This window comes from Eschrichtius robustus, chromosome 20 (genome assembly GCF_028021215.1).
Source record: "Eschrichtius robustus isolate mEscRob2 chromosome 20, mEscRob2.pri, whole genome shotgun sequence".
NCBI lineage: Eukaryota > Metazoa > Chordata > Mammalia > Artiodactyla > Eschrichtiidae > Eschrichtius > Eschrichtius robustus.
The window spans coordinates 56586746-56612117 of NC_090843.1; the positions used below are offsets into that span (position 1 = coordinate 56586746).

General features: G+C 50.8%; 1 protein-coding gene across 1 annotated transcript; it reads left to right on the top strand.

Annotated features, from left to right (window-relative positions):
- The first annotated feature begins 718 nt into the window (after positions 1-718).
- On the top strand, positions 719-25372 carry NLRP1 (NLR family pyrin domain containing 1). Its single transcript, XM_068531778.1, has 14 exons — positions 719-732; positions 3441-3635; positions 4212-4382; positions 6139-6228; positions 8376-8467; positions 8982-9188; positions 10465-10686; positions 13153-13415; positions 13945-14070; positions 14907-15048; positions 17653-17697; positions 18125-18407; positions 19599-19895; positions 25252-25372. The coding sequence occupies exons 1-14, from the start codon at positions 719-721 to the stop codon at positions 25370-25372; spliced, it is 2268 nt and encodes a 755-aa protein (XP_068387879.1).

The window sequence follows — 25372 nt, forward strand, 5'->3', positions numbered from 1 at the left end:
AACCTAGGTAGCCAACTAACACAATCGGCTATATAGGACTGTACTGTAATAGGTTTATAATACTTTTCACATAAATAATACCTAAAAAACAAACACAAAGGGCTTCCCTGGTGGCGCAGTGGTTGAGAATCCGCCTGCCAATGCAGGGGACACGGGTTCGAGCCCTGGTCTGGGAAGATCCCACATGCCACGGAGCAGCTGGGCCCGTGCGCCACAACTACTGAGCCTGCGCGTCTGGAGCCTGTGCTCCGCAACGAGAGAGGCCGCGATGGTGAGAGGCCCGCGCACCGCGATGAAGAGTGGCCCCCGCTTGCCGCAACTAGAGAAAGCCCTCGCACAGAAACGAAGACCCAACACAGCCAAAAATAAATAAATAAATAAATAAAAGAACGTGAATTTCTAAAAAAAAACAAACACAAAAAATAAAGAAAACATTTTTAATCTTACAGTGCAGTACCTTGAAAAGTACAGTGGTACAGTACAACAGCTGGCATACAGGGGCTGGCATCGAGTGAACAGGCAAGAAGAGTTACTGACTGGAGGAGGGAGAGGAGGTGGGAGATGGTAGAGCTGAAGAATCATCAGCAATAGGAGACGGAGGGCAAGCTGCACAACCACTTGCAGAGGATGAACGCACGTGACAATGTACGCCAGACACATGAACTAATTTACGTGACTGGACATTCGAACGTACGTTCGATCTTTGAAAGTTCGCAAGATGAAGGTTCGTACGTAGGGCACTTACTGTATGTATTCTTGTCAAAGTTCATGGGAAATTAAAAGCAGACCATGGTAGGATGGACACCAAGTCCTGATATTTTCTTCACTTCACATTGAGGGAAAGATTAGAAGAAGGAGGGTCAGGAGGGAAACTTGAGGGACTAGATTATATTTTTTAACAAGTGATTTCAGTGATTGGTGTTCAGTGCACAGTTTTATCTAAGCCTGTAATACTCAGACTTTTGGGAAATGAATTGTCAGACTGTTGGGATGGGCTTACTGGACCAATCACACATCTGAAGGGAAGAGGATTTCCATATCAATCATCCTGGAAGGAGGTTAATCCTGGGGCCTGTGTTGGGAGGGGAGTGGACTTGGGGAGGGAGGGGGGAATTTGTTCTCTTTCTGTGGGTCTGAAGCCAGATTGACCTGGTATGGAGGTAACTGGAGAATTTTAGGGTAGAGAAGAGTCTGCCAGTGTCAGATGGAAACCAGCCGGAGCTACAAAGGCTGCCAGCTGGGAAAGGGGCACCAAAGGCAGCCCTAACATGCAGGTTCTGGGAACAATGTCGGCAGCTGTCACTGTAAGTGACCCACTGCTGGAGTTACTTTCCTTTATCCTGATCCTTCAGGAGAGTCTTACTCAAAGTCATATCTTCCAATCTTGGTCTTGGCTGTGCCAGGGAGAACTGGGGAGGGCCTGTCCCACATTTCAAGAGAGGCCAGGAAAAGAGCAGGGCCCCCAGAATTGGTGGGTCAGAGAAGACACCTGGGCCCAGCATCGCAGGGGGACAGAGACAGCATCTCAGACCACAGAAGCAACACAGGGTAGTAAGACGGGAGGTCAGGAAGGAAACTGAGGGCCAATTTCACAGTCCCCGTGGGGCAACAACTGGAACACTCTCAGACATAGCTGGGAGCTGGGAAATTTTAGGGAGGCCAATTTCCAGAAGTTATCTGGGTTTGGGTTCAAGTCATAATAATTTGAATATAAAAAAGAAACATCACTTTACCCTAGTGGGGTGTGAGACATATGATTACCCTCACATGCTAAGTTTTAATAGAAACTAGCATTATTTTAATAAAGTGGGGTTTTTAACGTGCTCCTAAAAGGCCCTGAAGCATCAGGAAGGAGCAAAGACCCAAAGCAGCAGAAACAGATAACTGAAAATTCAGACCTCAGAGGGAGAGCACCTCTGGGTCCTCTGTTAACCAAACAGGACAGTGTCTCAATGCACAGAAAGTATTTGAGTGCCATCTAATGGCCAGAGTGAGCAGCTGCTTAGAAAGATAAAGAGGAAATATCAATAGATAAGCATTCCATACATGCAGCTTTTATTGCGCTGATAGCGTGGACCAGGCACTTTCTTAGGCACAGGGAGTACAAAAGTGAACAAAGTAGTCTGAGTCTGTCTTCGGGGGACTAACAGTCTATCGGCAGGTGAGGGTGACAGAAAATAAGCAAATAAACAAATCTATGGGACTTCCCTGGTGGCGCAGTGGTTGGGAATCTGCCTGCCAATGCAGGGGACACGGGTTTGAGCCCTGGTCAGGGAGGATCCCACATGCCGCGGAGCAACTGGGCCCGTGAGCCACAACTACTGAGCCTGCGCGTCTGGAGCCTGTGCTCCGCAACAAGAGAGGCCGCGATAGTGAGAGGCCCGCGCACCGCGATGAAGAGTGGCCCCCACTTGCAGCAACTAGAGGAAGCCCTCGCACAGAAACGAAGACCCAAGACAGCCAAATAAATAGATAAATAAATAAATAATAATTTAAAGGTGCTAATAATTTAAATAAAAAAAAAAAAAGGAACCGGTGTGCCAACTTGTTCTAAAAAAAGTAGTGACGGTTTGTTTTTATTTTATTTATTTATTTATTTTTGGCTGTGTTGGGTCTTCGTTGCTGCACGCAGGCTTTCTCTAGTTGTGGCTAGCGGGGGCTACTCTTCGTTGCGGTGCACAGGCTTCTCATTGCGGTGGCTTCTCCTGTTGCAGAGCACGGGCTTTAGGCACTTGGGCTTCAGTAGTTGTGGCATGTGGGCTCAGTAGCTGTGGCTCACGGGCTCTAGAGCTCAGGTTCAGTAGTTGTGGCTCATGGGCTTAGTTGCTCTGTGGCATGTGGGATCTTCTTGGACCAGGGATCGAACCCGTGTCCCCTGCACTGGCAGGTGGATTCTTAACCACTGAGCCACCAGCGAAGTCCCTGGGTGTGCAATTTTAAATAGGGAGGGTGGTGAGGCAAGATTCCACCAAGGTGACTTTTGAGCAAAGACCTGAAGCAGGTGAGGGAACAAGCCATGAGATATCAGGTACAAAGCTTATTCCAGGCAGAAGAAACAGCAGGTGCAAAGAACTTGAGGTGGGACCATGCCTGGAGTGTTTAAGGAACAGCGAGGAGGCCAGTGAAGATGCAGCTAAAAGGGATATGAGATGAGGACAGAGATGACAAGGAGCCAGATCTCCAGTATCTCACAGGCAAGGACAAGGACCTTGAATTTACCTCTGATGACCTGGGAAAACACGGGAGGATTTTGATCAAAAGAGATCCAAAAACTGACTGTTATTTGTTTCTACGTCTATCCCCCAGTGCCTGTGCATTTCTGGGGACCTGGGGGCTGAGGGGTCTTACTGACCTCCGCCTGGCCCACAGGGCTGGCCCAGAGTAGACGCTCAATGGGTGATTGTGGGTGATTGTGGAATCAACAGGTAAGTAAACTCAAGGCCACGGGCACGTGTCTCCCATAGGTTGGCCGGCTGCGGCCTCACCGGTGAAGTCTGCAAGGACCTTGCCTCTGGGCTGAGGGCCAGCCAAACCCTGGTGGAGCTAGAATTGAGCTTCAACATGCTCCTGGACACTGGAGCTGAGCACCTTTGCCAGGACCTGAGACAGCCAAGCTGCAAGCTGCGGTGGCTGTTGTAACTGCTCCTAGTTGGCACTACTTTGTGGGGTGGGTACGGGGAGGTAGAGGGAGCTGCCCTACCACCACGGGGCAGAGAGAAGGTGGGAGTTCACAGGGGCCACGAGAGATTCCCGGTGAAGCCCTCACAATCCTCCTTGACTTTTGTTCTTATATTAGAAGCTCACTCTTCTTTCATCCTGTATTGTAGATGCCCTTAATGTTGAAACCCACCAAAGCATCCTATGTCAGGTAACTCTGGGCAATTGGCAGGGCTGATGCAGTTAACAGTGAGGTCCAGGCATACCAGTGGAACACGGGGTAAATTACTCATACAGGGTTGATAGGGTGAGTGGGCAGGATTCACGGGGATCACACAGGAGTGAAAAGGGAGTTCGCCTGTATCCTGAGTGGCTCCTTGGCTGCAAGAGGAAAATTTAAATCTCCCAGGTTCCTGCAGGCCAGTCAGGTCTTTATCTCCGTTTAACGTCACCCCAGAACCCCCAAAGGGCCATGGGTACTAGAAAGGGAAAACAGACCCCAGGTACCCCGAGGAGAGGGGCTGACTGGGGGCCCCTATGTGTCTGCCCTGCAGGCTGGTCAGCTGCGGCCTCACGTCCGGCTGCTGCCAGGACCTGGCCTCCGTGCTCGGGTCCAGCCCGAGCCTGACCGAGCTAGACCTGCAGCAGAACAAGCTGGATGACCTCGGCATGAGGCTGCTCTGTGAAGAGCTCAGACAGCCTACCTGCCAACTCACACTCCTGTGGTGAGGCCCTGTGGGTCCCTTCTGGTCAGAGGGTAGGGAATGGGGCTGAGGATAGCAAGGGATGCAAGTGCTGTGGAATGGGACAGGGGAAGGCAAAGGGAAAGATAAATGCATGGCCAGCCTGGGTTCCTCGCCAGCTCTACCACTTACTTCGGCCGTGTGACTTGGGCGGCTCTTCATCTGAGACTTGATTTCTTTATCTGTCTGATGGGACTGTCATGTCCACTTCATAGACTATAATGGAATAAGATACATGGAAACACTAGGACAGGGCTCAGACAGAAACGGGCTCAGAGCAGCGAGCGCCCAGCCCTCACGTCCGCCCTGCAGGCCCCGAGGGTGATGTTCTGCTCCGAGCGCCACCCCCCACGCCGCCTCCCGGCCATTTCCTCTCTCCTCCACCTCCTGACCACACGCCCACTGGCTGTTCCTGGCTGAACCCCTCCCTGCAGCTCCTGGCTGAGGCCCTGTCACACGCTCAGAGAGCTGACGGGCTCCAGACCCTCCACGTCCCACCCCCTCTGGCCCTGCCCTCGAGCTCTAGTGGGCCCTCGGAGGGGTCTGCAGAGCCTGGGCCCTGGCCGTCCTCAGCCAGGCCACCCTCGTGGGCTCTCAGGCTGAAGGAGTCATCAGGACAAGAGAGCAAGGGAAACAGTCTGCAGGTCTCCCAAAGTTGATTCCAGCCATACACACCAGGGGAGTACCAGGCCATTCCCCACCAAGCATTTCTGGCTCCATAATGCAAGCCTCTCCAGAGCCTGGCCTTTGCAGGCAGAGCTGGATTCAGGGCCCAGCTCACCGGTTACTGGTCAGATCTGGGCTGCCTCAGAGCAGCCCGCTCTCGGTCGTCCTGCGAAGGTTTCTGCTTCCTTCCTCTCAGAGCCCCAGGACCGACTGGGAGGGATAACCACCTACGTGGGGGGGCTCCATCCCCTCCCTAGGGGACACCAGCTCTGATAGCAGCAATGAGTGAAGTGTGCACCGCCCTTTACAGTGTGCAGGGTCTTTCCCCCTGCCTTGTCCATGGGCTCACAACAGGCAGACCAGGTCCACCTGTGTTAGAGGTGAGGCCACAGAGGCCCAGAGAGGGCAACAGCTGTCCCTGATCTGACGGAAAGCCCAGAACACAAGGCCTATGAGAATGGAAACCGGGCGCTCTCTTCCCAGCAAAACTTCTAGCCTCTGGGCAGGAAACCCCAGGACCTACCCCTGGGTGGTCATTTTGAGGCCATGGAGAATGAGTGTTCTGTGGTGGACGCTGTGAGGCGCTGCCCAGATGCCCTCCGGGAATGAAGATGTAACCCCGAGTCACTGGGAATGCTACTGGCAGCCAGTTACCGGGATGGCCTCTGCCAGCGAGGACCACCTCACCCAAGGTCGCGTCCCCTCCCTGGTGTGGCCTGCATCCAATGCCTGACTGTTGTTGGGATATAAAGACCCAGCCCCTCATCCCAATTTGGGAGAGCTCTGAGGGGTCATCCCGACTTCAGAGGCCCCTGTAGAGCCGGCTGAGGTCTTCACTGAGACTGCATCACAGCCCAACTTCTCCATCTGCCCAGACCTGCTTCCCTCCTTCCCTCGTCCTGGCGTTGATCTAGTGAACCTCACTTTACTTTCCATCTCAGAGCCTGATTCCCAGGGAACCCAATCTGTGACAGGTTCCCGTGGGAGGTGGCAGATTCCACAACTGTGAGCCCCGAGGACCTCGGGATCGCATGGGGATCCCGGCCGAACCAGGCTTCCTTTGTGCTTGCAGGCTAGATCAGACCCAGCTGAGCGAGCAGGTGACAGAGACGCTGAGGGTCCTGAAGGAGGAGAAGCCTCAGCTGCGCATCTCCAGGATACGGTAAGGTGGGGAGACCCAGAACGCCCTCCTGTTGATCCAGGCCCAGCTGAGTCCTTGAGGCTGGTCCAGAGCCAAGAGATGGGGAAAGAAATGTGGGGTGGAGGCAGAGACAGCAGAGCTGGGAAGAAACCAACAAAGTACAGCAGCCAGAGTGAGGTCTGGTTGTTTGTCTAGTGCAAATAGAATCATGCAACTCCTCTGCTTAAACCATTCCATGAGATGCAAAAGGTGAACAAATGGAAAAAAGTGAATGGGTGCGTGGGTGAGATTAGGAACATGGAAAGCTATGACCACGAGGGGGAGACAAAGACAAAGAGAGAGGGTCTTGGCGGGGAAATACCACCCCCATGCCCCCCCCCGCCCCCACCGCATACACCTACACACATATACACACACTCCAGGCTTGAGGGGTGAGCCCCAGAGACGGGAGAGTCCCTCTTCCTCCCCGGGGAATCTGCTGCAGCTCCATGTTTTCCCTGTTTTGTCTATCTCGGCCCGTGACTGCAAAGGTCATCTGTCCCCAGGTTCTTGGGTGCCAGGCCTCACCTAAAATGGAAAGGAAGGGGCTCCTAGGCTTAGGAGGAGGACCCATTCATCACAGAACAACATTCCCTGCAGCCCCACAATGTGTTAGGCACCCAGCACTGAACGAAGACCCAACTTCAGGGGCTCAGCCCAGCAGGGAGACAGGTACAAGTTATCCCCCCGCCTGCAGAATTACACTCGGGCTCCTGTGAGCACATTGATGGGCCTACTGGACTCTACCAAAGCAGCTGAGCTGAGCTCTGAACGCTGGGAGGGGCTAGCTGGGCCGAGAAGGGGTCAATTCCCGTCAGAGATCTTTGTGCCGATCAAGAGTCTGCTGCCCGATGTGCACAGAAGCCAAGACTAGGACACCAGCTTTTGAGAAAGGAAAGAGTTTTATTGCTAGGTCAACCAGCAAGGACACAGGAGGTGAGGCTCTCAAATCTGTCTTCTCGATCCAGGGTCCAGGGTGACATTTAAAGGGTTAGAGAAATTTCACACTTGGAAGCTGACTGGCTAGAATCGAATCAGCCATACAAGCTACTTGCACGGCTGAAAGCCAGATTTTCCTTTTTTGAAGGACTTCTTACTCCATAAAGGGCTCCTGTGGCAACATTTCTATTCTTTGAGTTCCACAGACTGAAGATTCTTGGTTCTGGGGTCATCCTGGCGACATCGGTTCCCGTCTTGCACATGTGCAGTGCTGTCTCTGTAAAATAACTCAAGGCTGGATTAATCAATCAACATATTTAAGGAGGCAAAACCAGTTTCAGCTGGTCCACGTTTTACTTGCTGTTTCAGTAGAGGCACTGAGCTTAGCTTCTTTGAGGAATAGGAGGCTAGGGACCTGGAGCAGGGCTACTCAAAGTGCGGTCCGCAGACCAGCAGCGTCAGAATCAGCATCGCCTGGGCGCTCGGTAGAAATTTCCCCACTCCAGACCTGCTGAGTCAGAATCTCTGGGGTGAGCCCGGGAATCTGTCTTCTAACCAGCCTCCAGGTGATTTTTAACACCAGCTTTAGAACCACTGGTCTAGAGGTAAGTGAGCAGTTGGAGTGGCACAGGTGAGGCTGGGGGCGGGGGCCAGGGGCACAGGACCTAACACCTTTGGGGCCATGTTAAGAACTTTTTATCTTACCCCCCAAAGCAATAGACATTCCAGGGCTTTAGCAGTGAAGTGCTGCCAGATTCACACTTTCAGGTCAGCTGCTGAGTGAAAAATGGACCAGAGGGAGTCAAGAGCAAAAGCAAGGAACCCTTTAGGATGATGCAGTGGTTTGAGCCACAGATGCCAGGGCCTGGGACCAGGGTGGAGGCCGTGGAGGTGGAGAGGATAGAAAAGAAAATAGAGAATAGAAAAGAGCTGTTTTGGCGGTGGTGTCAAGGTGATTAATTAAAGTGATCAATCAGCTCTCAGAGCGGCCGAGGGAGAAGTCAGGACGATACCCCAGTTCTGGCATAAACAGCTGGGTGGATGCAGGCCATTCGTGGAGACAGGGACTATGGGAGAAGCCCAATGGGGACCATGCGTTTAAATTCAGATGAGTTGAATTCAAGTGGGGATGTCATGTAGACAGCCCCCAGCATCCTCCCAAGCTCTCAGGGAGAATGAATTCTGTCTAGGAAGCCAAATCTGACAATCCCTAATGAGGGCCCAGGTGGAGGAGGGACGAGTGATAACATGTCCTCACTCAAGCGGCAGAGACAAGAATCAGGTAGTTTGAAGGGGCCAGGCTGGGAGCATCATGATGTGGGGTTGCAGGAGAGTGGTGGCAGCTGTGAAAGGTCACTCCCTCCAACCCCCTGCCTCTGGAGTGGGACGGGGCAGGACACCCACCTAGGAGAGACTGCGAGATCTTCTACTTCCGGAACTTTGCAGGATTTCTGCTTCCCTCTCTCCCAGCCTCGGGGGCTGGGGCTGCCCCTCTCCCGAACATCTACAGCATGTCTCAGACTCTGAACCGGAGCCCAGTCTTCCAAGGTCCGCTCTGGGCTTCGGAGGCCTGGGAATCACCTCTCCATCCCTGCCCATCCATCTTTTGAGCCATGGTCCTCTCACAAGCTGCCCACCCAGGGCATGCTGGGAAGAGCGACCCTTCTGGGAAGTGGGAAAGGGGAGGGAGGAGGGTGGGGGCCAGCGGGGCAACAGGGTTGAGCCTCCTCAGGTAGCAGGCAGACCAGTCTTGGGAGTGGCCCCTCCGTGGTCCAGCCCCAGGGGGCCGGGGGCAGCCAGGCAGGAGAATCTAAAGCTGGCCACTGCCCTGTCTGTTCCAGAGGGAAGCTCCCCTCAAGTAGCACAGGTGCAACCCTTCTGTCTGTCGTCTCCTGCCCCTCTGGGGGACCGACCCACGGAGTCTCTGGGGACCAAGGATGACTTCTGGGGTCCCCCAGGGCCTGTGGCTACTGACGTAGTTGACAAAGAGAGGAGCCTTACCGGTGAGTGAGGGGGCTCTGCCTGTCCCCCACCCCATCCTGGGTCCCCACAGAGAGTCTGCTCCCCACTCATGGCCCACTGGGTCCCCCCCGGCCCCCTGCCAAGCCACCATGCAGGGACAGGGCTGAGATACTGGGCTGGTGCTTTTACTATGGAAAAAGAGGTTTTGCTACAAAAATTTTTTAAATAGACACAAAAGTAGAGTCCAGGGAACTTCCACGTACCCATTAACCAGCTTCAACGACCATTTTTGCCAAATTTGTTTCAACTATTCACTTTTCCCCCCTCCTTTTGGTTGTTATTTTAAATCCAAGGCATCGGGTGATTTTATCCTTAAATATTTTGTGATACATTTCACAAAGTACAAATAAAGACCTTTTCTTCCATAACCACAATGCCATTTTCACATCTCACAAAATTTACAATAAGCCTTTTGTATCATCTAATACCCAATCCATATTCAAATGTGCTCAATTGTCCAAAGTGTGTCTTTGCAGATGATTTGTCCTACGCACGATCCAAAGTCCACTCATTGTATTTGACTTATGTCTCAAATCTCATCTAAATCTCTTTTCATCTATATGCTCCTGTTTCATTAATATCTACTGTGTGCTAAGTTCCATGCTAGTAACGGGGGGCCCTGAGATGAATATGACAGCCCTGCCTTCCAGGGTTTACAGTCATAAGTAATAAATTATAACCATTGTCATGATCTCTCACATAACACATTACCGTTCACCGTCACAGACATTATCACAGCTGGGAGAGACTATCACTCCCAACTTAACATCTACAGAAGCTGACATCTACCATTTACCAGATGGGGAACCTTGGGAAAGTCACTTAAGAACACTGTAAAGTGTTGCTTTCAGCTCCAAGGGTTTATCATTAATATTACCATGCAGATTGTTATTATTGGCAAATAGCCGTTTAAAAACAAGAACACTTTCCTATTTCATTATCATCATCATCATTACAAAAACAGCCAATCACCCCTAGGCATGTATTAAGCTATCCACATGCGTTAGGTCACTGATTACTCATGACTGTACCCTAGTTACAGATGGGGAAACTGAGATTAGGGGGGTTCAATATCATGCTCAGGGATCCACAGTCAGAGAGCAGAGGAGTCAGTATTCAAACCCAAATCCATTTGACTTCAACGTCTGGGCTTAGAGCCACTCTACAGGATCTGTAGCGCCTGGCACAGGATCTGGTAGATGCTCAGTGAATTTGTGTAGAGTAATTCAGTGTCCACTTCTCCCATTCTTCCCAGAGTTCACTTCCCTGTGGCCGGCTTCTACCACTGGCCCAACACCAGTCTCCACTTTGTGGTGAGAGGGCCAGTGACCATTGAAATTGAATTCTGTGCCTGGGACCTGTTCCTGAACAGGATATTCCCACAGCACAGCTGGATGGTTGCAGGGCCTCTGTTTGACATCGAGGCTGAGCCAGGAGCCGTGGCAGCTGTGTACCTCCCTCACTTTGTGGCCCTCCAAGGTGAGCAAGAGGGAGGTGCAGAAGCAAGGTGATGGTGGTAAGAACGGGCCTGAATGAGGCTTTGGATGGTGATGTCCTGAGGGAGGAACTCGTGGTTTCCTTAGGGAGCCTGAGAGAGGGTTGCAGAAATGGAGACAGCTTTCCTCTCATTCCATGGTGCTCTGGGCATATCTTTCTGAAGCACTTTTGTCCCCAGGCTCATAATTATTTTTGCCTGAATTACTTGAAAGTTTCCCTAAATAGAAAGTACAATAAAAACTAGCATTTATTAAGTTTTCTTTACATAGATTGGAAACAGATTATATACTCAGTTGAGATTTTCAAAAAGATTTTTCAAAGATAGGACTATTTACAAAGTAAGGCTAAGTGAACTAACTAAGGTTAAGTGAACTAACAAGGAATGTTGGGGTCCCTGGAGACTAATGACAAATGGGAAGCCATTGCTTCCCCTACAGGCAGGGAGAAGAAACAGTGTCACCAGACTCCATTTGCAAGCTGGAGCCATGAAAGAGGGGCTTTCCAGAAGGAGATGTAGTCATAAAGGGTAGCGTAGTTACCCCTCTCACCTCCAAAGACTTCCCACAGAGAAAGTTCCAAGAAATATAAGCTCACCGTCAAAAATTACAAACAGTCAACAAGGCACCATAAATGAGAACCAGCAGAAACATAGATACCAGAATTGGTCCCATTAAAAAAATAAATAAATAAAATTTTTAAAATAAAATAAGAATGGGTCCTGGGACTTCCCTGGTGGTGCAGTGGTTAAGAATCCGCCTGCCAGTGCAGGGGACACAGATTCAATATCTGGTCCGGGAAGATCCCACATGCTGTGGAACAGCTAAGCCCGTGCAACACAGCTGCAGAGCCTGTGCTCTAGAGCTCGTGAGCCACAACTACTGAGTCCGTGTGCCACAACTACTGAAGCCCATGCACCTAGAGCCCATGCTCCGCAACAAGAGAAGCCACCGCAATGAGAAGCCCGCGCACCACAAGGAAGAGTAGCCCCGCTCGCCGCAACTAGAGAAAGCCCGCGCGCAGCGACGAAGACCCAACGCAGCCAAAAATAAATAAAATAAATAAATCTATTTTTAAATAAATAAATAAAAAAGAATTGGTCCCATAAAGACTTCAGACATTTTGTGTTATCAGAAACAAAACACAAAATACGTATGTTTCATTTGCTTAAAGAAATAGTCTAGGGGAAAAAGCAATAAACCATTAAAATTGATAAATCAAATTTGGTAACAAGCTAATTAAAGAAAATAGGAAAACATAAAGAAAAAAAAAGATTAAGTGACATGGAGGATACCGTGAGAAGGCCTAACATACATCTAATCAGAATTCTGGAAGGATATGGTAGAGAGAATGGAGAAGATGAAATAGTCAAAGAGAGAACTGCCAAGAAATTTCTAGGATTGCTAAAAGATGTGACTTCTCAGAATGAGAACTCCAAAAAATCCATGGGCTATGACAGAAACATGAAAAGGTGTTGCTTCAAAGAAAAACTAGTGGAAAAGGGAAAGTAATTATACTTTCCAAATTATACTTTGGAAAAGGGATGGTAATTATAGTTGTATTTGGTGAATTCTTCAGCATTTTTTCAGATTGTATACACCACTGAGGTATTACCTTCACACACAAAAAAAGCAATTAATACGCTCTGCGTGGCCCCTTCTGGGATTAACGTCAGTCAGCAATGTTCTGATTGGTGCCCGTGCAGCCTAAGGGCTTTGTCTGGTTTGCTGGATGTCCCTCTGCTGCCCAGAAACCACTGCATTGCAGCAGTTGCCAAGCAACTCAGGGATGGAGCTAGGACTCCAACCTTCATCCCTCAAGCTCTGTCTTCATCTCAGGCTCATCAATGTCCACTCCTGGTCAGATGTCTCGGTTGCAAATCAACTCTGGCTGATTTAGGCAGAAAAGGAATATATAGGAAGATTCTTGAGTAGCTTGTAGACTTAACAAAAGATTAGGCAACAAGTCTTTAAAAAGCAAAAAAATGGCAGTGACCAAAGGATGCTAGAAACCAAGAACATAGCCAAGGTTACACCGAGAAAAATAGGAAGAGACCTGTGCTGCAGGCACAAGGGTATACTACCCTTGGCCACTCCATTTCCTCACTGCCCCTTCCTCCTCCTTGCCCTCCACCTGCCTGGAGTCAAACCTGTCAGCATCACTCAATGGCCCTCACACTTACAGAATCCATACCAGCCAGGTAACCCTGGGGTCAATAGCCTTCCCAGCTCCAGGGCCAGGGACTGGGACTCTGTATGGGTTTGGCTACAGGGAGTTTCTGCAGTGCTCCCACCCTAGAGACAGTATTGCCCAAAGTCCCCGCATGACGGCTTCCCTGGCTGGGCCCCCCAGGAAGGCCACTGAGCCTGCACCTGGGGACATCACTCCCGCAGCCAAGCCAGACTCAATGAGGGCACTAAGTCCTTGCCTCTTGAATCCATCCTTTGACAGGGAACTACGTGGACATCCCCCTGTTCCAAGTGGCCCACTTCAAAGAAGAGGAGATGCTCTTGGAGAAGCCAGCCAGGGTGGCGCCATATTACACCGTCCTGGAAAACCCCAGCTTCTCGTCCTTGGGAGTTCTACTGAGGGTGGTCCACGCTGCTCTGCGCCTCATTCCCACCTCTTCCACCGTGTTGCTCTACCATCACCTCCATCCTGAAGAAGTCACCTTCCACCTCTACCTGATCCCCAGTGACTGCTCCATTCTGAAGGTGGCAGTAGGAGGCAGAAAGGTCGGGCCAGGGTGGGCTGACAGCAAACAGGAAATGTAACCAGAGAGCCCCCTAGATGGGTCAACTGGGAATAAGGATGGGCCTCTTATAAGCAGGAGGCTTGGAGTGGGTGAATAATCCTGCCCCTGCTCAGCCATGGTCTGGTCCGGTTCCCTAAGGTCTCCCCCAGCTGGCTTTGCTGTTCCATCGCTCGTCTCTGGACAAGCCTCTTCCCAGGAGTCAAAAGATGAGCGATCTCCGTGCTTAGAACTGTCTCCTTTCCCCCATTCCCATGTCTTCTCCAGCAACGCCCCGATTCCCACCCTGAGTATAGCAGAGGCCAAGCATGGGGCTCTCTGTGTAGCAATGCATGGGGGGTGAGGGGCCAGCGGGGGTGGTATAGCCCCCTCCACCAACACACACACACGGAAGCACCATCTCACTTTGTTCAGACCAGATTCCGTAGGGTGGGATCTCTGGGACGCCAGACGTACCTCCTCCCTTGATCCTTGTTCTGTACACTCCTCAGGCCATAGATGATGAAGAAAAGAAGTTCCACTTTGTGCAAATACACAAGCCGCCCCCGCTGACCCCGCTCTACATGGGCTCCCGCTACATTGTGTCTGGTTCGGAGAAGCTGGAAATAATGCCAGAGGTGAGCTGCCCAGATGTTTGCCCCTCACCAGGGGTCAGAGGTCATGCTTGGGGATAACTGTGGGCAGGTCTCAGAGCTTTCCCAGGCACGGGGTGAACTGGGGTTGGGCAGACATCGAGTGGGATTTAGGGTGAGCAGGAATGCTTCAGAGATTGGGAGGAAGGGAGTTGGGGGCAGGATCACACTCAGGATGGAGACAACATTGGGAAGGGCTGGGCTACAGGGTGTCAATGATCTCCAGTCAAAACCACCACGAACACACCTGCAGCTGAAGACGCTGGGTTTAGGACTCGTTGCAGTGGGAGAACACACACCCTGGGGAACCACGGGGCCTCTCAGTACAAAGGTAGGGAGAACCTATTATAGGATCTGGGCCTTGGTTGGGTAATTTGGGGGAAGGTCTAAGGAAATGGAGGTTTGCTCTAGATTGGGTGTTATCAGAAAACAGGGGCAATTCTGTGAGTGGGAACCTCAGCAAATCTTATCTCTAGGCAGGGCAGACCCAACAAGGATAAAGCTGTAATTGCTTAAATAGCAGTCACTCGTTTAGCTGGGAGGGCGGAGATGGAGGAAGAAGGATCTGGGTTAGAACGTGTGAACAGTACATTTAAGGATGAGTCCTGACTCATGCATGGGGTACCCAGCTGTGCTTATCCTTCTGAGGGTTTGTGGAACATTTAAAGAGCAGTGTCTAAAGGTGGCAGTTACTTTCAGTACAGGAGATGGTCAGAGTGTTCCTATGGGGTTGAGCAGGGCCAAGAAGGTGTCAGGGGGAGAAAGACCTTATTCGCAGGATGAATCGTGGCTTCTCACAGGGAGGTTCTTTCTCTCTGCAGGAGCTAGAGCTCTGCTATCGGAGCCCCAGAGAATCCCAGCTGTTCTCTGAGTTCTGCGTTGGCCATTTGAGGTCAAGGATCAGATTGCAAATGAGAAACAAGAAAGATGGGACTGTGGTATGGGAAGCCTTGGTGAAACCAGGTAAAGTCAAGTCCAGGGAGCACAAAGGTGGGAGAGAGGGCTTCCCTGGTGGCACAGTGGTTGGGAGTCTACCTGCCAATGCAGGGGACACAGGTTCAAGCCCTGGTCTGGGAACATCCCACATGCCGCGGAGCAGCTGGGCCCGTGAGCCACAACTACTGAGCCTGCGCGTTTGGAGCCTGTGCTCCGCAACAAGAGAGGCCACGATAGTGAGAGGCCCGCGCACCGCGATGAAGAGTGGCCCCCACTCGCCACGACTAGAGAAAGCCCTCGCACAGAAACAAACACCCAACACAGCCAAAAATAAATAAATTAATTAATTAATTTTAAAAAAAAAAAAGAAAAAAGAAAATCCTGTACCACAAACCAGATGAAAAAAAAAAAAAAAAGGTGGGAGAGAGAAAGTCAATCAAAGTGTATGTGTATGTGTGGGGGGCAGTTTGTATTATCACAATTTGCTGATGAGAAGAAATAGTCCAGGGAGTTGTGTGGTGTTTCCTAGTTACATAACACCTGGTATGACCAGAATTTGAACTCACGTTAATCTGACTCTAAGCCCTGTGCTCTCTCTCGCGCACGCACCATGTCTCCACCCTGCCCTTGAATTCATAGACTTTGACACCCACAAGGTTTTTGGCAAAGTTTCTCATGAGAGCTTGGATGTTAGATGAAAGAGTAAGAACTAGATAGTTGCAAAGTTGTGTGGATTAAGCTGGTTTTGGCAACATCAGATACTCTAACCGGGATCATTCAGGTATTTTCAAGGGAGGCAAGAGGGAATCCAAATATTGAACTTTCAGGAATGGAAGAAACTTTACAGTCTCTTAATCCAACACCAAGACGCCCAAGAACCAAAATCTCTCGGACGGTCCTTCTTAGGACAGTCAGACTTCATCCGTCCGTTGTTGGTCACGCTGCCTCTTGAGCTGCTACAAACAGGCGTCATGGTGTGGTAGAAAGAGAATGGGCTTTACCCAGTCATGGCTTGGGTACAGACACAGGTAAGAGAACTCACCAGCCCCACTGGGGCCCTTACCTGCTGGGTGATCTTGAGAAAATTACTTAACTCATCGGAACCTCGGGTTCCTCATCTGTAAAGTGAGGATCACAATGCCTACCTTGTGGGATTGTTGGAAAGATTAAATAAAATAAGGTATGTTTATGTCTCATGCAGTGGTCCCTAATAAATAGTAACAATATTCTTCTTCTTCCTCGTATTAAGCCAACTTCCTTGTCTGTCTGAATTCTGTCCCTTGGAGCTGACAGAAGAATCTCTCTCCTTCCCCCTGGGAGAGCCCTTCAGATACTTGAAGACTGTGATCAAGCCCTCCCTTAAGTCTCCTCTTATGCAAGTTAAATATCTCCACTTCCTCCCATCATTCCTCTTATATTTTGGTTTTTAAATTCTTTGCCCTCCAGACACCTTCCTCGGTAGATGCTCCCATTTGCAGATGAGCCAGGATGGACTCCCTGACTGTCCAGTCGTCATGGAGGATGTGGAATATCCTCCTCCCCCCTCCAAATGAACCCCATGCTCCCAGTACCACAGCTGGAGCTCCCCTCTCCTGTGCCCGCCTCCCCACACTGTCAGGTCACACTGAACTTGAGTCTGCTCAAACTCGCAGGCCTTGTCCATAAAAGCTGCTGTGAACAGCCCCTTCCTCTCCTTATGCACATAATTGTTTAAGTCCCTTCATTCATTGCTGTTGTTGGTGTTGCTATTGAAATTCACCCATTACTCCCAAGTGCTAAGATTTTCTTGATCTTGATTCTTTTTTTTTTTTTTTTTAATTTTTTATTTATTTATTTATTTATGGCTGTGTTGGGTCTTCGTTTCTGTGCGAGGGCTTTCTCCAGTTGCGGCAAGTGGGGGCCACTCTTCATCGCAGTGCGCGGGCCTCTCACCATCGCGGCCTCTCTTGTTGCAGAGCACAGGCTCCAGATGCGCAGGCTCAGCAATTGTGGCTCACGGGCTTAGTCGCTCCGTGGCATGTGGGATCTTCCCAGACCAGGGCTTGAACCCGTGTCCCCTGCATTGGCAGGCAGATGCTCAACCACTGCGCCACCAGGGAAGGCCCTTGATCTTGATTCTTGATTCTGACATCAAAATCCAGAACAGATTTGATCTGTGTGAATCTAGAAGGCCAAACAAGGGCAAGGAGATAGATTTCTGTGCAGAATAAGGACATCTCAAACAGTTTAAGCTATCTAAACCCTGGTTAGCTCTCCACCAGGGTTCCCTTCAGGCCAAGACTGGATTAAACCATGTCCGGGATGTTGAGGGAGAAATTGCTGTTGTTCATTTGGACCTGTCTCTCTCTTTCTCTCTCTCTCTCTTTCTCTCCCTCCCTTCCTCCCTCCCTACCTCTCTCTCTCTCTGATCATGGTCTCTGGGCCTCAGTTTCCCCATATGCATAAGGAAGGGATTCACCTGGATAATCTGTAAAGGCCCTTCCAGTCCTTACTCCAGACTCTATCAGAATTTGTCCATAGCTTGTTCTCAGAATCAAAGAATCTCAGAAGTGGGTAGGAGTTTCAAGGATTATCATGTGTGTTAATAACCAGCACTGTTATAGATGCTTCTTCATCTCCGTTTTCCTCCAGTAGATCTCAGACGTGCAGCTGCTCTGGTCCCTCCAGGCCCAATAGGTAACAGCTGGAGCTCCTGTGGAGCAACCACAGGAGCCAGTAGCAGTTCTGGGGTGTACTATCTGGTCCTGGAGGGGAGGGAACAGAGGAAGGAAGGGACTCTCTCATTGCAAACCTCACAAGGGATCAGACCTTGGAGAGTGGTGTGTGCCTGAGCAGTCCCTCCCCATGCCCCTTATTCCTGCCCATGGGGGCCCTGGCACCTCCAACTGGACCACCTCAAACGCCTCCACCAAGAACCCACCCCCAGCTCAAACAGAATGGCTAGGTGCTGATGTGAGGGAGAGCAGAGGTGCCTTTCTGGTGGACGAATGCCTTTACAGGGGCAGAAGGAAGCCAGGGATGCAGATGAGGTGAGTGAAGGGAAGCAGAGAGGGGGGATCAGAGGCAGAGGCTGCAGTAGGAGAACTTCCTTGCTCGTTTCCAGCCTCACCTTCACCCCCAGATACCCTGGGCTTGCTGCACTTTGTGGACCGGTATCGGGAGCAGCTGGTGGCTCGAGTGACACCTGTGGACCCCGTCCTGGATAAGCTGCATGGACATGTGCTGAGCGAGGAGCAGTATGAGGGGGTGCGGGCCGAGGCCACCAAGCCAAGTCAGGTGCGGAAGCTGTTCAGCTTCAGCCGGTCCTGGGACTGGGCCTGCAAAGATCGCCTCTATCAAGCCCTGAAGGAGACCCATCCTCACCTAATCATGGAACTCTGGGAGATGTGGGGCAGTGGAGAAGACCCGGGCGGGCTCCTGACAAGCTCAGCAGCTGTCTGAACACCTGCGGTGGGTCCTGGCTCTGCCTGATAGCTCCTTGGGTCTGTTTCTTAATCTATAAACAAGCTGCCATCTGAGTTGCCTTCTTGTCCTAAAGTTATGGAACTTCGACGATGCCTTTGCTGGGCATTATATGGCCATGCCCAGGGATGCCACACAGGCACCCAGACTGCCTCCCTTGGCTTTCATGGGCCAGCTGTCAGGGTAGGATGACAGCATCTCAGAGAATGTCCGTCTGGAGCTGGCAGGACTTCTGCAGACCTTGTAGAAGCCTAACCTAAGAGAGCCTGGTCTGCTGGCTGCAGCAGCCAAACCCAGAGCCCTCCCTGTGCCATCCAGATGCACAGAGCAGCAGGGAGGACATGGGACTGGCCACGTCTGGCTGGAGACGGACAATGGAAATGGACACCTTGGGGGTTTTGAATGGCTTGTGAATAAGGGCAAAAACAGATTTGTTTTTCATTTGTCCAGCCCAGGCCAGGGCACCCACCCTCCCCTTGGGCCCCTCACAGGGCTCATCCCTGGGAGGACTTGAGCCCACCCACAGACTTGCAGACAGGACAAGAACGGAAAGGGACGCAGAGACTCCTACCACCGAGAGGGTGCGGCCAAGGGGGCCTCTACTTTCCAGGCCCCCCAAACCCGCTACCCCAGGCCATGAAGGGTGAGGTTACCGCCAGGGCTCCAAAGCAAGCCCTCCCCAAGGGACAGCGGGCTGGAGGGCTGCGGCCCCAACCCCAGACATCCTGTTCCACTCAGACCAGCAAACACATGGGATGATGCAGCCATGTCTCCCCACATCACAAAATATTTGAGCGCAGAAAATATGATTCAGCAACAACTCCCAAATAAAGTTGGGGAAAATGTCACAGGTGCAAACTGCACCTTATTCTGGTAATGGGAGTTAGCAGTCATGGATTCTTCCTTTCTACAGGGAGAACAAAGGACAGACAGGCGCACACAAGAGACTGTTCCCCCAAACCACGAGATGACGGAGTTGCAAATACCCCAAAACACAAACCCCGAGTCCCGTATTTTCATTCCATCCACCCACCGTTTCCTTCCTCTCACGACCCGCAGGGAGGCCTCGGGCGAGCCGAATGTGTGTGAGTTTGAGAACGATCTTTCGGAAGCAGAGAGCGCGGCTGGGGACCGTATGGCACCCAGATACCGGGAGATGCCCAGGCCGCCGGGCCCTCCCGCGCGCTCTCGGAGCAGCTCGGGCCTCGGCGGCCGGCGGGAGGCCTCCCCGGGGCCGCGTCCAGCCCAGCTTTCTCCGTGGCGACGTGGGGGGCAGCCGGGGACCTCTGCAGACTAAGTGCGGGGAAAGCCCGGGGGCGGCGCGCGGTCCGCCAGTGCGGGGTCGCTGGGCGCGCTCCCGGCCAAGACCCGGACGCGGGGGTTCGCAGGCGCGCGCAGGGGGAGGAGGCGGGGTGGGAGGAGAGGGGGCGCGAGGAGGGGCCTGCCTGCCCTGCCCCAGTCTGCGGAGCTCCCGTGTTCACTTCCCTTCCCTCCAGCCCATCGCAGTCTTTTGTTGCCGAAGCCCCAGTAATCTGTTCCCACATCTGGAGCCATTTTCATGGCAGCCAACTGGAAAGTGGGGAGGGTCTTCGAGGAGAGAAAGGCCAGAAGCGAACAAGGGCAGGATTGGAGCTGGGGGAAAGGTGCCCGTGTGCTTTGGATCCCAACCCTAACAGCCAACAGTTGGGATTTTGAGGAAAAGGCAGTGAGCTGGGAATCCAATCCTGGCTCTACCCACTAGATGTGTGGTCTTGGAAAAGTCTAAACCTCTGTGAACCTCAGTTTTCAGGTCTGTAAAAGGGGGTTAATAACACTTGCATCAAACGGTTGAGGATGATGTGCACTAATGCGTAAGTCTGGTGCACACCTAGTGGTGATTCAGTGAACAACTGTCAGTCAGTCAACAAACCTTACCTTCATTGTGCCTGAGGCTTCACTGTGATAACAGAAGCTACAGAGTATCTGCCCTCGAACAGTTTATATTCCTTTGGCAAGTAGATAAGAAATCATAAATAAATCCATTTAGAAGATAATTTCACACACTGTTAGGTACTTTTAAGAAGACAAAAATTGGGGAATGTGATCTTTGGGGATGGGGGAGCAGTACACAACTTTGGGATGCTCAGGGAGGACTTTCCTGAGGAGGTGACATTCAGGGGGGACTTTCCTGAGGAGGTGACATTTCAGTCAGAACTTTGCCCACAGATATCCTTGCTGTTTGTGGTACTGCTACGGCGTTGTGCCCTACAAATGCAGGAATTCTGATAACAACCTTATGTGTGTCCTTTCACACCTTTTTCCTATCTCTATAATCATATATGTTTATATACGCACTACCAAAGTCTCTCCTTGACCAAACTTAACTTGGGTTCCTCTGAATCCTCTTCCCAACTGGGCCTTACCTTTTGGACTTCTGTGTCTTTCTTTGCATTGCCCAATTTTAGCTAGAATCCTGCTAACTTAGTTTATCCAGAATTGCCCACCCTTGCTATCTGAGCAAATTCCTCATCCGCCAGCATCCTCCAGGTGATATCTGATCACTCTGGCCTGCCATCAGCAACAATCCTGCAGCAAAGAATTACCCTGTCCTGTTAGTAATTTTCCACCCACTGACAAACACACCACTGGCACCACTACCACTACCCCACCCCCCAGCCACCCCACTCTGCTCCTTGGCTATAAATCCCCAACTTTTCCTTGTATTCACAGTTGAGCCCAATCTCTCTCCCCTCCTGCCAAACCCTATGGCAGCAGTTCCTATACCTATCACAATAGTCCTTGATAAAATCTGCCTATTTGAACAATTGTCATGAATAATCTTTTAAACAATACATGCAAACACACACACAGGGTTTATGACTGTCTTATAAAAAATAGGATCAAACGTGTAAGATCTACCTCCCCCTCACCCCACACCCCACCCCCCCCCGCCAAACTCCTCTCAGTCTGCTCCTGCTGTTACCAATTTGGCCAACAATCAGGTGTGCCATTATCCCAACCTGGAAGAGAGGGCCTGACCTTTACCTGGTTGTCTCCCCAACTTCCTTGGTTCTCAGAAGACATGTGCGATCCTTCAGAATCTCAGATCGTGGACACTAGAAATAACACTGATCCTTTCGATTTGCAGGTAGGTCAGCAAAAGGTAATCTAGGCCCCAGTGATGGAGCTGGGGCCCATTCCAAGAAGGCCTCTGTGAGCCAGGGAACCATCCACAGCTGAGCACAGGGCAGGTTCATTCACTCACACCAACATTCCCACTTATAAGGGGCCCATCCCTGTCTAGGTATCCCTCGGGCTGCATTTCATGTTTGCCATCAGCTCACCCTGGCGGTCACTGGGGATCAGCTAGAGGTGGAAGGTGGCTTCCTCAAGATGGAGGTGATGGTAGAGTTAACACGGAGGAGGTGATGGGAATGGATCAGTCTCAACAATAGTGGAAGATTGGGGGTCCTCCAGGATCATTGTGTTGAGATGAATCCACCCTAGATGAATTTCCTTTCTCTTTAAAGTGAGCTACTTAGAACAGGGAAATGTCCCATGACTCCCATCAAAGAATTTGTTCAAGGGTCATGGATTTAATGCTTCCTCTGGGTCAGGCCTTCGCTGGGGTGGTGGGAGCCCTAAGCTGATCTCAATGCCTCTAGTGAGAGAATCCCTCCCGTGGGAAGAAGAGTTTGCTAGGGCTAGGGCCCCTTAGAGGCTGCTGGCAATACTTGTCTCAATGATGAGATAACTGCAGACTTAAGCTTTAAGGCATGCACATACTCTGGTCCAGGCCCTAATCGGTCCTAAGGAAACTGTGATCACCTGCGCTGTGGTGGGCTCTATGGCTGTGGGGACCCATCGAGCGCTGCTGGCAAGTTAGCCTCAGGCAGATAGGGAACCAGGAGGGGGAAAGCAGGAGAGGAAGAGGAATGGCTAGATGGGAGCATAACACTAGGTACAGAACTTGAGGGTGAAACCAAGCGGGGCCCTGTGGGGCTCCCGGGGACAGAGGCTCTTTTTTGTCCCCCGTTTCTTGTAGGCAAGACTCCAGCCTCCATGACCTTCCCTGAGTTCCAAAGGGCAGATTCAAACAGTTGCTAATCAAGGGGGAAGCAGCCAAGAAACCACTTGAGACAAGATTAAAGGGACCAGAGAAGCTCATCAAGATTAGGAGACCCAACCAGCTGAGACGAGATTAAGGGAGTGCAGGCCCTGCTCACACCCTAATCTTGTTGGAGACCCCACCTTTGAACCATTGTTATAAAACCCCTCATCAAATCCTCCTGGGTTAGGACACATAGTTTTCTGAGGCAGAAGCCAATGTGTCCCCCTTTGCCTGGCAAAGTAACAAAGCTGTCCTTTTCTACTTCACCCAAAACTCTGTCTCCAAGATTTGATTTCTGCACCGGTGTATAGAGAGGCCGAACTTTCGGTAACAAGGGGAAGAGGCTGGCAGCACTATGGACACTGGGTATTAGGAGTCCTGGCTCTGTCCCAGGTTTCCTAGCAACCGCTGTTGAGCAGGTGGTTGCTAGGCAATGTAGGGCCATCCAGACACTTGGATAAGGTCCTTAGTCTGCGTGGGCACCAATCAGAACATTGCAGGGTATTGTTAATCCTACAAGTGGCCACTGGCTCCATTTCTTAGATTTTCTCATCTGTTAATTGCTTTTGTTGCACAAAAAATAATATAACAATGGTACACAAAGTCTGGAAAAATGAGAAAGAAATTGCCCCATGATCTCACCATCCAAACAATTGAAAAATGACCATATTTACTCTTTTCATTTCAGCCTTTCTCTGCAGGAATACATTTTCATCTTGTTGTCATCCTAGCACACGTGGTTTTAAATCTTGCTTTTTTGACTTTGATTTACATCATCACAAGCATCCCTCAAGCTACTTGAGAGTTTTCAGAATAACCTCTCCGATGGTTGTGCATGATACCGTGCAGTGGATACACCATCATTTAATTAACCATTCTCCCTCTTGTTCCAACATTGAGTTTGCTCCAATTTTTTGCCATGACAAACAGTACGCATCTTTCTGCAGAGAGCTTTTCTTTATCCTTTAGATCACTGTCTTGAAATCAGTTATTAAGGAGTGAGATGATTGTATCAAAGGACATGGATATCCTCCTGACTTTCTATGTCTTGCTAAATTGCTTCCCTCAGAGGTGGTACCAGTGTTCTCAGCACTGACATTGCTGACCCATACTAGGGTTCCCTTTTTTCTACATCCTGGCCAATATTTGTGATTTTGATGATAGCCATTCTGACAAGTGTGAAGTGATCTCTCATTGCTGTTTTCTGGACATTTCATTGAAATGGAATCATACACTCCGTGTCCATGTTCATCTGGTTTTTTTCACTTAGTGTAATGTTTTTGAGGTTCATCCATGTTGTAGCACATTTCAGTAGTTCACTCCTTTTTATTGCTGAATATTATCCAACTGCATAGATAAACCACACTGTGTTTATTCATTCACCATTTGATGGACATTTGGATTGTTTCCAGTTTGGGGCTATTACCAGTAACACTGCTATGGACATTCATGTAGTCTCTAGGTAGACATATGTTTTCATTTCTCTCAGACAGAAAACAGGGGGTGGAAGTCCTAGGTTTTATGGTAAGCGAATGTTTAAATTTTTATGAAATTTACCAGACTGTTTTCCAAAGTTGCTGCACCCTTTTACATTCCCAACAACAGTGTATGTGGGTTCCATATTCTCCACCTCTAGCCAACTAGAAGCTCTTTCAGCTAGACTTGCTAAACCGTGAGCATGTGATCCTGCTGCTGCTAACAGCCATTCAGTCATTGCGATTCATTCAACAAATTTTATCTGAGTACCTACCACTATGTAGTAGGCTCTTGCCCTGCAAGAAGTCCCTGACCATCTGTAAGATGGAGAGACAGCACCCTGGTGACATTGTTTCAGCACACTGGTCCTGGTTCCCCTTGGGCTTTTCAGTTGCAGGAGGGAATGAGTTCCCTGATGGCAGTTTGAGTCTGGTCTGCTGCGACTGACAGGGCCTGCCGGTGCACCCCTCCAAACCACTGGGACCCAAGTAAGTCCTAGTGGCTGCTCTCCCCACATTCCACAAGGGAACACCCACCAGCCTTGGAACCTTGGGTGCAACAGAGGTGCCAGGAGATTGTGGTACCCAGCAGTCTGTGGCAGTACCAGTGGAAGCCATGCAAGGGCCTTGGGGATGCCAAGAGGAGCCTGGGGATGGGGGCGGGGGGGGGGGGGTGTGTGGACCGGCTCAGGTATGGCAACCTTTGAAAGTACTTGTTCCTAATCTAATCATATGTGAGACGCCCAAAAGGCTGGGATACTGCGTTCATGGGTGAGGAGCAGGAGGAAAAGCACCACCACGTCAACCGTGCTACCTCTGGGGATTGTGGGAGCCTTTATTTTGCTACTCTTTTTGCTATAGTGCTTTCTAACTTTCACGTTTTCTACAAAGATTATGTATTAGATTTTTCATGTACTAAAATTTAAAATTAAAAAAAGACCCCACAATATTTCTCTTAAAAGGAGAAATAACTCCTGGGGGAAGCTCCGCGCGGAGCTGGGATCCTGGCCGCCTGCACTTCCGCTTCTTTGGCCCCAAGTCCCCTTTTCGCGCCCCTGGGTCCCAGTTAGCAGCTCGCACCCCCTCCTTCCTGCGCCCCGCGTCCGGTTGCCATGGAAACGGGGCAGGTTGCACACAGACTCCTGAGGCGCCAGCCCTGCAGCGTCCTGGAGATTGAACCTGGACAGCCAACCTCTGCAACAGGCTGGGGGCTGAAGCGGGAGCCAGGAGCAAGAGGCGCCTCGACTGCGACAAAGGCTGCGCAGACCCTGCAGAGCCCCCGCCCCCTCCCCGGCTCCGCCCCTCGCCGCCCCCTCCCCGGTAG